The sequence below is a fragment of the Phyllostomus hastatus genome, unplaced genomic scaffold, assembly GCF_019186645.2.
Source record: "Phyllostomus hastatus isolate PE091 unplaced genomic scaffold, TTU_PhHast_1.1 phas_scaffold_317, whole genome shotgun sequence".
Classification (NCBI taxonomy): Eukaryota; Metazoa; Chordata; class Mammalia; order Chiroptera; family Phyllostomidae; genus Phyllostomus; species Phyllostomus hastatus.
In genome coordinates, this window is record NW_025334023.1 from 11,522,284 (window position 1) to 11,536,810 (window position 14,527).

A 14,527-nucleotide genomic window follows, 5' to 3' on the forward strand; every position below is an offset into this window, starting at 1 on the left:
GGATATATTTATGGCCTTAACGGTGGTGATTGTTTCATGGGTGTATGCTTATCCCTACACTCATGGAGTTATATCAATGAAATGTGTAGTTTTTTACATGTCAATTATACCCCAATAAAGTAGTTTGAAAAAAAGAAAAGAAAATGATAGTAACTTCAGGTGGTAAAAAAGCCAAAAACTCTTTGTTGCCAGTTTGATTAAAGTCATTAATGCTTCATTTTTTGCCCATGCAATTTGACCATACATTTTCTCCTGCCAGAACTTCTTTCTGAGTGCTGGCAACTACCTGGGAAATTGTAGATGCTCAATATATTACTTGTTAAATGAAGGAATTAATGAATGACTGAATGATAACTAAAGGGAGGAATGAATTGACTGATAAATTCTAGGAAACAAATGCAAAGACCATGCTTAGTGGTTGCAAGCACAGATGCAAGTCAGATGCCTGGATTTGAAACTCAGCTCTGTCTGTTGTTAACTATCTGACCATGCCAAGTTAATAAATCTCTCTATATCTCAGTTTCCTTTGGCTTATATAAAATAAGCCATTGTGAGAATTATATGTTATATTACAGAAAAGCTCTTTTAAAAGTGCAAGGAAATATTTAAAGCCAAATAAATATCAAGAATATTATAAATATCTCATCTAAATAATTCAATACAAAGGTCATTGACAACTATGAAACTAGAGTAAGACTAAAGGCAAGCTGTCTAGAACAGGGTAGTGGGCACAATGAACTTTGAGGTTCAACCTATAAAACTTGCATGTGTTCTAGAAATTATTATTCTGCTGAGACTGTATAGATTGATCCTTCCCAAATACCTCTCATGAAAGTGTTGAAGATAATGGCTCCTTGCAGACGTACAATAGAGACTCTACATTGGGGGTGTCAAACTGATTTTCACCAGGGGCCACATCAGCCTTGTGGTTGCCTCCAAAGGGCCGAATGTAATTTTAGGACTGTGTTAATGCAACTACTTCTTAACAGTTAAGTGAGAGCTTGGGGCTACTGCTGGATAGAAACAAGGTACTGGGCCTGATAAAACAAAGTGGAGGGTTGGATTTGGCCCTCGGGGCTTGTGTTTGACGCCTGTGCTCTATATTATGAGGGCAGACATGAGACTAGATATGACTAGATATACTTATCTTACTTGAGAGATGTCTGCTTTTAATTTTCAGTATCTGATTATTATCCTATAGATTTGATATGAAGAAGTAAATGGAGATGAAGCAGTTTTATTCAGTGAAATCCCAAATGTTTTGTTTATAATTGTCTAAAGTTGCCTTAATTTATCATATAACCAAGGCTTAGAAAGGGTAGCCATGTGTTCGTATCAATCATTTCGAGGGCTCCTGAAGCATGTGAGCAGCTGGCAAATATAATGGCTGTAACATTGTCTGAGGGGAGAGGAGGAAGGGATCCATTTACACATGTGCCAGAGCTCAGTTTATGAATTCTTGGAAATTAGGGGATGCAGTCTACACTGATCGAACAAAGGACCACAGAGAGACATAGAAATGTACCTATCGGTAAACCAGGGAGTGTTACTCCCTTTGCTACACAAAGCTCACCTCTCTAGCATTCTGGCTTTAGCAGCCTCTCTGCCTAATAGGAGATGGATTACATTGGAAACACAACATATAATCTCTGTGCCTAGTGTATATATGAAAAGTGGTAAAATTTAGATTTCTGTTTTTAAAATGTCAACAAGTCAGATGCAATTGTATGTGCACTTTTGAGATCTTGTACCACAAAACCTACTCTTCCTTCTTTTTTATTTCTGCCTGTGTTCATTGCTATGGAATGAATTGTGTTCCTTTTCTGCAAATTCGTATGTTGAAGTTATGACTGCCAATATAACTGTATTTGAAAACAGGGTATTTAGGAAGTAATTAAGGTTGCTAATTAAATGAGATAAGAGGGATCTATGATCCAGTTGGACTGGTAGCCCTGGAAAAATAGGAGACAGCACAAGCACAGAGCAAAGGCCATGTGAGGACACACAGAGAAGACAGATGTCTGCAAACCAGGGAAATGGACCTCAACAACAACTGAATGGGCCAGAACCTTGATTTTGAACTTCCCAGCTTCCAGAACTATGAGAAAATATTTCTGTTGTTTAAATCACCTAGTCTATGGTATTCTGTTATGACAGCCTGAACCAACTAAGATGACTACATTGGGAAGTGAGCGCTTTATAAACATACACACAGTTTTGTTTGAGTCACACTCACCATTAGTAGTCTGTCTCCTACTTGCAATCTCCCATCCTTTTGTGCAGCTCCTCCATCTATAATTTTAGTTACATAAATGCTGTTGTCTCCCGGAATGTGTTGGTTCCCCACACCTCCTGCAATACTGAAGCCTAAACCTTTGGGGAAGAAACAGAAAAAGAAAAACCTTTTTTAAAGAAAATGCTATTAGCTACATTTCAACAGTCTAAAAAATTTAATCCTCAATTTATTATAACAGTAATAAATAACAGTAAGGGTTCTACTGAAATTGATTTGTTCTTCTTTACATATTTGAAAGCTTGTTGATTAATGCCAATGAGTCAAAGCTCTTGAAGTCGATCCCAAGTGGCTGTTAGTTTTGTTCTGCTTCCTGACTGCACACTTAATTGTTGTTCCCCAGGTAGTCAGCTCTTAATGGGTGACTGGCCACAGAAGGGATCAGGCAAAAGTATGTGAAAGATCCTAGGTGAGCCAGGCAAAACACAGACACAGTCCTGCTCACTCTGAGTCTATGGGCTTATTGTTGTTGCTGTTGCTGTTGTTGTTGTTGTTACTCTGGCATTGAGAACAGAGGTGTTGCCAATCATTTGGGTAGAGACCTAGATACTCTTGACATTTCAGGATGAAAAGCAAAATTGTTCATAAATTTTCCAAATTTTTAGGCAAGAGCCATGAGGAAGATGCATTGGACATTTAAGTAATAGTTTCAGACAGAAGATAAGGAAAAGAAGCTAGATGCTTGCCATTCCTGTTTTCTTCTTTGGCCACTTTGTCATATTTTCACACTTCTTGACATTTATTTTTATTAACTAGTAGTGAGGCTACTCACATACAAAAAATGAATTATCCCCATATATTTTTTAAGATAAAAAAGAGGCTATATACTTTGACTTTATCATTTTTATAACATAGTACAGGATATCAAATCATTTTAAACATGGTAATTTTCTATTTCAGGAGATAAATTTTACTGTATTATAGCTTATAAAACTTTTATTTATATAAAGCTATGGAATGATAAGAACAGTTATTCAAATCATGAGGTCATTTTAAAAAAATGATACAGAGTCTTTAAAGGTACAAAAATCTTTTCCAGAATATGATTGAATATACATTCAGTATAATACTGGCAGCATACATTTTTATTGCACTTTAAATTATAATAATAATTAGCATACATATTACTCAGAAAGATAGATATAAATCAAGTTCTTTTGTTAGTAAAAACAAAATTTCTGTGACTTACTTCACTTAAATTTTTTTTAACAAAGGTACCTAATATCTAATTTTGAAAACTCATACACCTTTTTAATGATTAAACAACCATAAACATTTTTTGGCACTTTATACAAAAATAATGGAAAATACTCCATTTCACTATGCTTTTATTGAATAAATATTGAGTAGGGCTATGTGCTCTTAAGATGACATAAATGACTAGTTAATGGAGGAACAGTGGCATAATAAACGATAAAGTAACACCTCTGAAATTATATTTGAAATAAAATGATTTTTTGTTAAATTAACTACAATAGTTGTTTAAAATAAATGGGAAATGGATTTAAGTTGATAGAGCAATTAAAATAAGTGTAATCTAATTTCCTGCTAAAGTGTGTAATTATTCTTTATTGATGCTTTTACTTCCACAGATCTATGCATATATTTGTTTGCCTCAGATTTTAAAAATTTGTTTATCAAGCAAATGATGACCTAGAATAAATAAAATGAACCTAGCTGGCTTTTCCTATGAAATTGAAAATACATATCAGCTCATGTTTTCTAACCCTATTGCTTTGTGTTTGTATATGATTATGGGGGAGTTTAAAAATACATTCACAAAAGTGTCATAGCCACATGCCATGAGCAATCTACTGCAATTATGGTCGAACAGAAGTCATTCCACTCTGTAGAAAGAAAAGGTTAAAATAAATCCCGGGAACCCTGATTTACATCCACCATGACAACAGTAAGAGCCACAGGCAATCTGGGTTACAGCAGAGCTAAGGAAACAAATTACCACTGTAAATGAGGTTAACAAAGGAAATAGCTATGTAGTCGACATTTGAAGTTAAAGATTGTGCCAAGACAATGAAATCACTATGAATTTTGTAGACAAAATTATATCACTAAAAAGTAAATGACTTCCATTTTTTTCTGAGATTAGTTTCAATACTTTCTAACTGGTGACTCGACTCAAGGTGAAGGAAAGTATTTTTAGTAAGAGCCATAGAATATCACTGAAGGTACAGACCTAAAACAATTTCCTGATTTATTTTACTTGATTGAACACGAATACATTTAAAAAGAATCAACACTTAATCAACACTCAACCATATTCTGAATATTTAATTTTTTTTATTTTTTTATTTTTTTTATTTTAGTCATTGTTCAAATACAGTTTTCTCCTTTTTACTCCCAATCCAGTCCCCCCTCCCATCCTCCCCACTTCCCTCCCATTACCACCCTCCCCTTAGTTTATGACCATGTGTCCTTTAAGTTTGTTCCTGTGAACCCTTCCCACTGTCCCCTTAAATTCCCTCTTCTCTCCCCTCTGGTCACCGTCAGTTTGTCCTCTATTTCAGTGTCTTTGGTTATATTTTGCTTGTTTCTTTGTTTTGTTATTCAGGTTCCTGTTAAAGGTGAGATCATATGGTATTTGTCTTTCACTGCCTGGCTTGTTTCACTAAGTATAATGTTTTCCAGCTCCATCCATGCTGTTGCAAAGGGTAGGAGCTCCTTCTTTCTTTCTGCTGCATAGAATTCCATTGTGTAAATGTACCATAGTTTTTTGATCCATTCATTTACTGATGGACATCTTGGTTGCTTCCAGCATCTAGCTATTGTAAATTGTGCTGCTATGAACATTGGGATGCATAGGTTCTTTTGAATTGGTGTTTTAGTGTTCTTAGGATAGAGTCCCAGCAGTGGAATTGCAGGGTCAAAAGGCAGATCCATTTTTAGTTTTCTGAGGAAGTTCCATACTGCTTTCCATAGTGGTTGTATCAGTCTGCAGTCCCACCAGCAGCAGTGCACTAGGGTCCCCTTTTCTCCACAACCTCTCCAACACTTGTTGTTTGTTGCTTTGTTTATGATGGCCATTCTGTCTCGTGTGAAGTGGTATCTCATTGTGGTTTTAATTTGCATCTCTCTGATAGCTAGCGATATTGAACATCGTTTCTTGTGTCTTTGGATTTTCTGTATGTCCTCCTTGGAGAAGTGTCTGTTCAAGTCCTTTGCCCACTTTTTAATTGGATTCCTTGTCTTCTTAGAGTGCAGTCTTATAAGTTCTTTATATATTTTGGAGATTAAACCCTTGTCTGAGTTATCATTGACAAATATGTTTTCCCATACAGTTGGTTCTCTTTTCATTTTGATACTGTTTTCTTTAGCTGTGCAGAAGCTTTTAATTTTGATGAGGGCCCATTTGTTTATTCTTTCCTTTATGTCCCTTGCTCTAGGGGACACGTCAGTAAAAAAGTTTCTTCGGGAAATAACTGAGATTTTCCTACCTACGTTCTCCTCTAGGACTTTAATGGTGTCATGTTTTATATTTAAGTCTTTTATCCACCTTGAATTTATTTTTGTATATGGTGTAAGTTGGTGCTCAAGTTTCATTTTTTTGCACGTGGCTGTCCAGTTCTCCCAACACCATTTGTTGAAGAGGCTATTTTTATTCCATTTTATGTTGCTGCCTCCTTTGTCAAATATTAATTGACCATTGGTTATATTTTGCTTGTTTCTTTGTTTTGTTATTTAGGTTCCTGTTAAAGGTGAGATCATATGGTATTTGTCTTTCACTGCCTGGCTTGTTTTGCTAAGAATAATGTTTATTATACTGGGCTCTCTGGGTTTATTTCTGGGCTCTCTGTTCTGTTCCATTGGTCTATGTGCCTGTTTTTATGCCAGTACCAGGCTGTTTTGATTACAGTGGCCTCGTAGTATAGTTTAGTGTCGGTTATTGTGATCCCTCCTACTTTACTCTTCTTTCTCAAAATTGCAGCAGCTATTTGGGGTCGTTTATAATTCCATATAAATTTTTGAAGTGTTTGTTCTATGTCTGTGAAATATGCCATTGGTACTTTAATAGGAATTGCATTGAATGTGTAAATTGCTTTGGGTAGTATGGACATTTTGATGATATTAATTCTTCCAATCCATGAACACGGTATATGTTTCCATTTGTTTGTGTCTTCCTTGATTTCTTCAGTGTTGTATAGTTTTCTGAATACAGGTCTTTTACCTCTTTGGTTAGGTTTATTCCTAGATATTTTATTTTTCTTTTTTGCTATTTCAAATGGGATTTTTTCCTTGATCTCTGTTTCTGCTGTTTCATTGTTGGTGTACAGAAATGCCTTTGATTTCTGGATATTGACTTTGTATCCCGCTGTTTTGCCAAATACATTTATTAGGTCAAGCAGTTTTTTGGTAGAGTCTGTAGGATTTTCTATGTATACTATCATGTCATCTCCAAACAGTGACAGTTTTGTTTCCTCCTTTCCGATTTGAATGTCTTTTATTTCTTTTTCTTGTCTGATTGTTGTGGCTAAAACTTCCAGTACTATATTGAATAGAAGTGGTGAAAGTGGACAGCCTTGTTTTGTTCCTGATCTTAGTGGAAAAGATTTTAATTTTTGGCCATTGAGTATGATGTTGGCTGAAGGTCTCTTATATATGGCCTTTATTATGTTGAGGAATGATCCCTCTATTCCCACTTTGCTGAGTGTTTTTATCATGAATGGGTGCTATACCTTATCAAATGCTTTTTCTGCATCAATTGATATGATCATGTGGTTTTTGTCTTTGCTTTTGTTTATGGGATGTATTACATTTACTGACTTGCGAATATTGAACCATCCTTGCATTCCTGGAATGAATCCCACTTGGTCATGGTGTATGATCTTTTTAATGTATTGTTGGATGCGGTTTGCCAGTATTTTGTTGAGGATTTTAGCGTCAATGTTCATCAGTGATATTGGCCTGAAGTTTTCTTTCTTTGTTGTGTCTTTATTTGGTTTTGGAATTAGGATGATGTTGGTCTCATAAAAAGAGTTTGGGAGACTCCCATCTTTTTGGATTTTTTGGAATAGTCTGTGAAGGATAGGGTGTTAGCTCTTCCTTAAATGCTTTGTAGAATTCTCCTGTGAAACCATCTGGTTCCAGGGCTTTTGTGTGTTGGCAGTTTTTTGATTACTGCTTCAATTTCTTTTGTTGTTATTGGTCTGTTCAGGCTTTCTACTTCTTTTTCATTGAGTTTTGGAAGATTATATTTTTCTAGAAAGTTGTCCATTCCATGTCAGTTGTCCTAGGTTTTCAAATTTCTTGGCATACAGTTCTTCATAGTAATTTCTTACAATCCTTTGTATTTCTGTGGTATCTGTTGTAATCTCTCCTCTTTCATTTCTGATCGTGTTTATTTGGGTCTTCTCTCTTTTTTTCTTGATGAGTCTGCTTAAAGGCTTATCAATTTTGTTTATCTTTTCAAAGAACCAGCTCTTGGATTCATTGATCCTTAGAATTGTGCTTTTAGTCTCTATGTCATTTAATTCGGCTCTGATCTTGGTTATTTCCTTCCTTCTGCTTGCTCTGGGCTGCCTTTGTTGTTGTTCCTCGAGTTCTTGTAGACGTAGGGTTAGGTTGTTTGTTTGGAATGTTTCTAACCTTTTTTGGTGGGCCTGTATCACTATGAACTTCCCTCTCAGGACTGCCTTGGCTGTGTCTCGTAAGTTTTGGGTTGTTGTGAGTTCATTTTCAGTTGTTTCCAGAAACCTTTTGATTTCTTCCCTAATATCATTCTTGACCCATTCATTGTTTAATAGCATGCTATTTAATCTCCATGATTTTGAGTGTTTTTGTTTTTTTTCCCTTCGGGTTGGTTTCTAGCTTCAGTCCCTTGTGGTCTGAGAAAATGCTTGGTATGATTTCAATTTTCTTGAAATTCTTGAGGCTTGTTTTGTGTCCTATCATGTGGTCTATCTTTGAGAATGTTCCGTGTACATTTGAAAAGAATCTATAATTAGCTTCTTTTGGATGGAGGGCTATGTATATATCAGTAATGTCCATTTCATCAAGGGTATTGTCCAATGCCACAATATCTTTGGTGATATTTTGTTTAGAAGATCTGTCCATTTTTGATAGTGGGGTGTTAAAATCTCCCACTATAATTGTGTTGCTGTCCATATCTTTCTTGAAGTCCTCTAAGATTTTCTTTATGTATTTCGGTGCTCCTATGTTGGGTGCATATATATTTACAATATTTATGTCTTCTTGATGGATTCTTCCCTTGAGTATTATGAAGTGACCTTCTGGGTCTCTCTTTATGGACCTTTTTTGGAAGTCTATTTTTGTCTGATATGAGTATTGCTACCCCGGCTTTTTTTTTCCTGTCCATTTGCTTGGAAGATTTGTTTCCAGCCCTTCACTTTCAGCCTGTGTAGGTCTTTTTATCCTGAGGTGGGTCTCTTGTAGACAGCAGATATGTGGGTCATTTTTTCTTATCCAATCAGCTATTCTATGTCTTTTGGTTGGAGCATTTAATCCATTTACGTTTAAGGTTATTATTGATAGGTACTTATTCATTGTCTTCTATATACATGTGTTCCTCTCTCTCTCTCTCTCTCTCTCTCTCTCTCTCTCTCTCTCTCTTTCTTCTCTCCTCCTTAAAGCAGTCCTTTTAGAATCTCTTGCAGAGCTGGTTTGGTGGAGGTGTATTCTTTTAGACTTCTTTTGTCTGGGAAGCTTCTTATTTGGCCTTCTATCTTGATCGAGAGCCTTGCTGGATATAGTAGCCTTGGTTGCAGACCTCTGGTTCTCATTACCTGGAGTATTTCTTGCCATTCTCTTCTGGCTTGAAGTGTTTCCATTGAGAAGTCAGCTGTTAGCCTTATTGGGGCTCCCTTGTATGTTACTTCCTGTTTCTCCCTTGTTGCCTTTAAGATTCTCTCTTTGTCTTGAAATTTTGTCATTTTAATTATGATGTGCCTTGGGGTGGGTCTCTTTGCGTTCCTCTTGATTGGGACTCTCTGTGTTTCCTGGATTTGTGTGACTTTTTCTCTCATCAAATTAGGGAAGTTCTCCTTCATTACTTAATCAACTAGGTTTTCAATCCCTTGCTCTTCTTCTTCTCCTTCTGGTATCCCTATTATATGGATATTATTACGTTTCATATTGTCTTGCATTTCTCTTAATCCCTCTTCATTCTTTCTGAGCCTCTTTTCCTTTTCTTGCTCTTTCTGCATGCTGTTTTCTACTTTGTCCTTCAGCTCACTAATCTGATCTTCTGCTTCATCAATCCTGCTTTTCATTCCTTCTACTGTGTTCTTCAGTTCAGAAATTGTATTCTTCATTTCCTCTTGACCTTTGTGAGAGTTTCTATTTCCTTTTTCATGTTTATATAGTTTGCAGTGAGATTGATGTAGTTTCCCTCTAATTTCTGAAAGCTCATTGTGAGTTCATTGAACTTCCTGGTAATCATTGTTTTGAACTCACTATCTGATAGTTGAGTTACTTCTATTTCATTTAGCATTTTTCCTGAGGCTTCCTCGTTTCCCTTCAGTTGGGGGTTGTTTCTTTGTTTTTTCTTTGTTTGTGGGTTTCTTCTTTTTTCTTCTTGTTTGTTAATTTGATCTGTTCTGATTCCCTGTAATTATGGTGTGAACTTCTGTGGTAGAATATTTGTGAGATTCAGTGGTGCAATCTCCTTCGTGTATCCTGGTGTTCACAGCTTCCCCCTACTCTTTTTTGGGATCAGTTGGAGGAGTAAGGCAAAATGGTTTAAAACAGCACGACAGTATACTATGATATTTACTTTAGCAGCCAGTAGAGAAGAGATGGGTTATCCTTTGGCTCCTTATAGTGTTAACCGTGATCCTCCACCCCACGATCCACGTTTTAGAAAGGATGGAAGAAGGTAAGACTCTTATTGGGGCCAAGAGGATTGTTAGTTGGATCTAGAAAGCTGTGAGGCTTTGGGAGGTCGGATTTTAAGGTAGGGTTGGACTAAAGATTAGTATATAGGAGTAGTGAGTAAAAGAATAGAGAGAACCCCCACAATAGTATAGTTCAGAAAATTGCAAAGTGGGCTGAGATCAGGTAGGGGTATTGAGAAGCATTTACAATTGTATAGACTCTTGTATAGGTCTTACTAGCAGTAATAGTAAAGTGACAGTCTTGTGGCAGAATCGATGAGGTCTAGATAACAAGAATAAAGAGTATAGAACCTTGAGAGGTGTATTAATGGAACACAGATGAAGGATAGTAACTTATCAACACCTTGTGACTGAGATACCAGGGGGAACCTATCAAATGACAGTATAAACAGCCAAGCAAAGAAGATTATACAGAAAGAAAAAGAATACCAAAATATTATTAAAATAAAAAAATGTCGGAAAAGTGAGAAAAAGATAATACAAATTTACAGTAACTTGCAAGATTAAAAAAAAGGAAAGAAAAGCAGAAGATGTAGTGCAGGAGAGATAAATTTGGAGTGGAAAGAATAATATTAGGATGAATGGAAGAGAAACAAGGGATTGTGAGATAAAAATAATAAGAATTGAAAAATAAAATGTCACATAAAACACAAGATAAAATCAATCAACCCGACAACAGCCAGAGAAACCAAACAAAACCAAACAAAACCAAAAAAAAACACACAAAAATATAAACAAACAAACAAACAAAAACCTCTTGTTGGTTTCTAACTGGCCAGATCAGTTTTTCTGATCTTGCTGGCTTCAGCTGGCTGAGGGACCTTTGAAATGCTTCTCTCTCTCCCAGCCAGATCTCAGCAAGTCTGTCAGGTACCCTGGGCGCTCCCGAACACACTGGCTCTCTGGATCTCACTTCCACATTCTTCCAGACTCCGGGGTCCTGCAGGGTTCCAGCTCTACGATCTCAGGAGGCACCTGAGACATTTTGGGATTCACTGTACCCTCCCTGGGGATTGTAAAAGGGTGCACCCCTCCCCCATACTTTTGAGATTCGGGGTCTAGGATCACCCTAAGCCCCTCCCTGCGCCCGTTCTGGGTTCAAAGCATGCGAGAGTCTGTCTTCCTGATGGTGCTTGAGCCAAGCCGTTTCCAGCTCCATGTTCCCAGAACCGCACTCCGACCGGATGTTGGTGCCTTTCCTAGCTCCCCCCCCCCCCACCCGTGGGGCTGGCTGGAAATTTCTGAGCCACTACTGTAGGAACGCACCAACTGCCATGTCCCTCCCGGGATCGGGATCGCCAAGTCCCTCCCGGGATCGCACGAGGCCTCCCTAAGGGGCACGAGCCGAGCGCGGCCGGGCTCTGTGCTCTCCACCGATCTGCACTTCCACCAGGCTAGGGGTGTGGGCGCTCTTCCAGGCTGCCCCTGGTCCTGTTGGCTAGAGGCTCTCAGTTCTCCCAGGTCTCTGGTGGGTGTTCATAGTCCCTGGGCGATATTTTCCCAGTCCAACTGGCCAATCTGTTCCTTCCAGCAACACGTTCTCCCCTGGAGTTGCTCACCCTCCGTATTCTGGGGAGGGAGCAGCGACCCCCCTCTCCCGGGAGCCCTGAGCACCAGGCCTGGGGACTGCCCACCCCTAGTCTCTGCGCCGATCCCTGGGCCCCTTTTGTCCTGAAGAAGTCTCCTTACCGTCTGGTTTTCCAGTGAGTGCAATAATTTTTGATGTCCTGCTTTCAAAAGTGATTTGGTAATCTAGCCCACTTGCTCTGTTTCTCCACCAATCCGCGAGTTTCCCCCCTCCTCACAGAAGCGGAGAAAAACGCTGCCTAGAGTAAAGCCGCCATCTTCCATCCTTGAATATTTAATTCAACATAAGTAAATGTGTATCTTACTTCTACATCTAGAATACAAGTTTATTTATAGGTGGTAATATGTATTTGTGTTATAAGACTTAATCTGTCTCCATTCATTAACTTATTAATTCAATAACTCACTCATATATCTATTCATTTAGCAAACTGAGTACACTCTGTATATTGTTGCTATTGATTGTGGCTAACACAATGGGAAGGGATGAATTGACCAGAAACACTACAGAAATAATGATCCATGAGTGGGTTCGTACATGTGAGTGTGGTTAGGCTTGGATGAAGCAATGTTCTAAACTGAGAGGATGCCAGAGATTTTTGGAGGGCTTCTCAATGAAGACAAATGTGGGCTAGGACTACTGAGCAAAAGACGAAATCCAAATAATCAGTTTAGAGGCATTGTGTGTTCCTTGCATATAGTCTGTTATGGTAGGAGCAGGCTGTCTACATGATAGGATTATTTTTTCCCCTCTTTAGCTAACATTCTTCTCCTTGATTCCATGCTGCACACCCTTGAAGGCTTAATAATTTTAGAACACACCAGACATACTTCCACCTTAGGGCATTTGCTCTAGTGGTTCCCTTGCCTAGAATATACTTCCTTCAGAGCTTTGCACAAGTTTCAATTTCTCTAGGAGCCTGAACCTGACCTACTTATTTAATACTGTCCCTTAACCATATACCTCACTTCCTTATTCTGCTCTACTTTTCAGTTTCCCTTAGCATTTATTACCTTGTGATATACTTACTACCTAAGCCATGTATATAATTTATGTTATTTTCTTGTTTGTGTCCTTGGTGAAAACAGAAACTTCATGATGACAAGGATTTTTGTCTGTTTTATCCTATGCAATAGAACAAGGCTGGTTATATACACAAGTACCCCTTATCTGTGATTTTGCCTTTTCATGGTTTCAGTTATCCATGGTCAACTACCATCTGAAGTATCAAATAAAAAATTCCAGAATTAAAAAATTCTTAAGTTTTGTGTTGTATGCCATTCTGAACAGCATGATGAAATCTCCCAGTATCCCACACCAACCCACCTGGGACATGAATCATCCCTTTTTCCAATGTCTCCATGCTGTGCATACAGTACAAAGAGATATTTTGAGAGAGACCACATTCACATTATTTTATTATAGCATATTGTTGTAATTGTTCTAGTTTATTAGCAGTTATTGTTGTCAATCTCTTACTGTACCTAATTACTAAATTAAACTTTATCATAAGCATCTATGAATATGAAAAAAACAGTATATACAGGGTTCAATACTCTCCAGTTTCAGTCACCCACTGGGAGTCTTGGAACATATCCCCCATGAATATGGGGGGACTGTTGCAGTTACCTCATAATTATGTATTAAGTAAAAATGAATAAAAAATAAATATAAGAAGACAAGAAAGGTGATATACCTCTGAGAAAAACTCCCCTAGGGATGAAGCTGGTGGCTTCGATGAGTGATCAACAACTGAAAAAGTGAGGCTGTTAGTTGGGGTTGATGACAGTCAGGGGTTAACCCTGCTTCAGGTGAACTCTGACTGGGCAACAGCACAGCCAGCTTTGCATCCTGATTCTTTCACCTACCAACTGTGTGGAACTCCTGATCTGTAATGAGGGAATAAGTATATCAATGTTCTAAAGTAATTGGCATATAGTAGATGCTTGATAAATAAAAATTCTCTGCTTTCCACAGCTGTCAAGTTGTTTTGAAAAACAGTTGACTAAATACATTGACATGATTCCAGGAATGTCCAACATTTTTGCATCTCTGGGCTACACTGGAAGAAGAAGAATTGTCTTGGGCCACACATTGAATACATTGTGACTTGTAATCACAGAGAAATCTCATAATGTTTTAAATAAATTTACAATTTGTGTTGGGCCACATTTACAGCCATCCTGGGCTGAATGCAGCCTGCAGGCTGCAGGCTGGACACCCCTGATAGGATGAGTTCTGTCATGGTACTAACGTTATGTGAGCCCAGAGGGGAGCATGACTTCTTTAGAGGTACAGGAGAAGAATCAATAAAAAGTTGAGCATTTGAGCTGTGTCTTCAAGGTTAAGCTAGAATTGATAAAAGAGAATGCACCTTTCAAACCAATACATCCTCTGGATTCCAGCCGACTGAATGACTAAAGAGTCAGCTGCCCTGACTTAGGTCACATGATGCTCCTAAAATCCCAACTCTACTGGGCTGGAAATTGAGACAAAGTGTTTCTGGCAAACATTCAAAAAAGTATTTATGATGAGATAGACTAGGTTGGTTCCTAACAGGATAAATACAATAATACTCATGAAGATCTGAGTAAGAAACACTGAATATAGCAAAAACAATAATTTTTGAGAAGAGACAAATTTAGAAAATTGGTCATTATTTTGAAAAGAAGTATCTGTGATTAAGAAATAGTCTTGAATCATTGGGTGATGTCAGACTTATCAAGTATAAAATAAACTCAATGAAAAGTGTTGGTAGGTCTCACCAAAAACACTGAC

The 14,527-nt window shown here is 37.7% G+C and overlaps 1 protein-coding gene across 14 annotated transcripts in view; it reads right to left on the bottom strand.

Moving 5' to 3' along the window:
- DLG2 (discs large MAGUK scaffold protein 2) overlaps nucleotides 1-14,527 on the bottom strand; it is a 1,902,487-nt gene that overhangs the window by 504,590 nt on the left and 1,383,370 nt on the right. For all 14 annotated transcript variants that reach the window (XM_045817849.1, XM_045817836.1, XM_045817835.1 and 11 more), the window contains one exon: nucleotides 2,237-2,373. In XM_045817849.1, coding sequence (XP_045673805.1) covers nucleotides 2,237-2,373 — 137 coding nt within the window. The remainder of the gene's footprint in view (nucleotides 1-2,236; nucleotides 2,374-14,527) is intronic.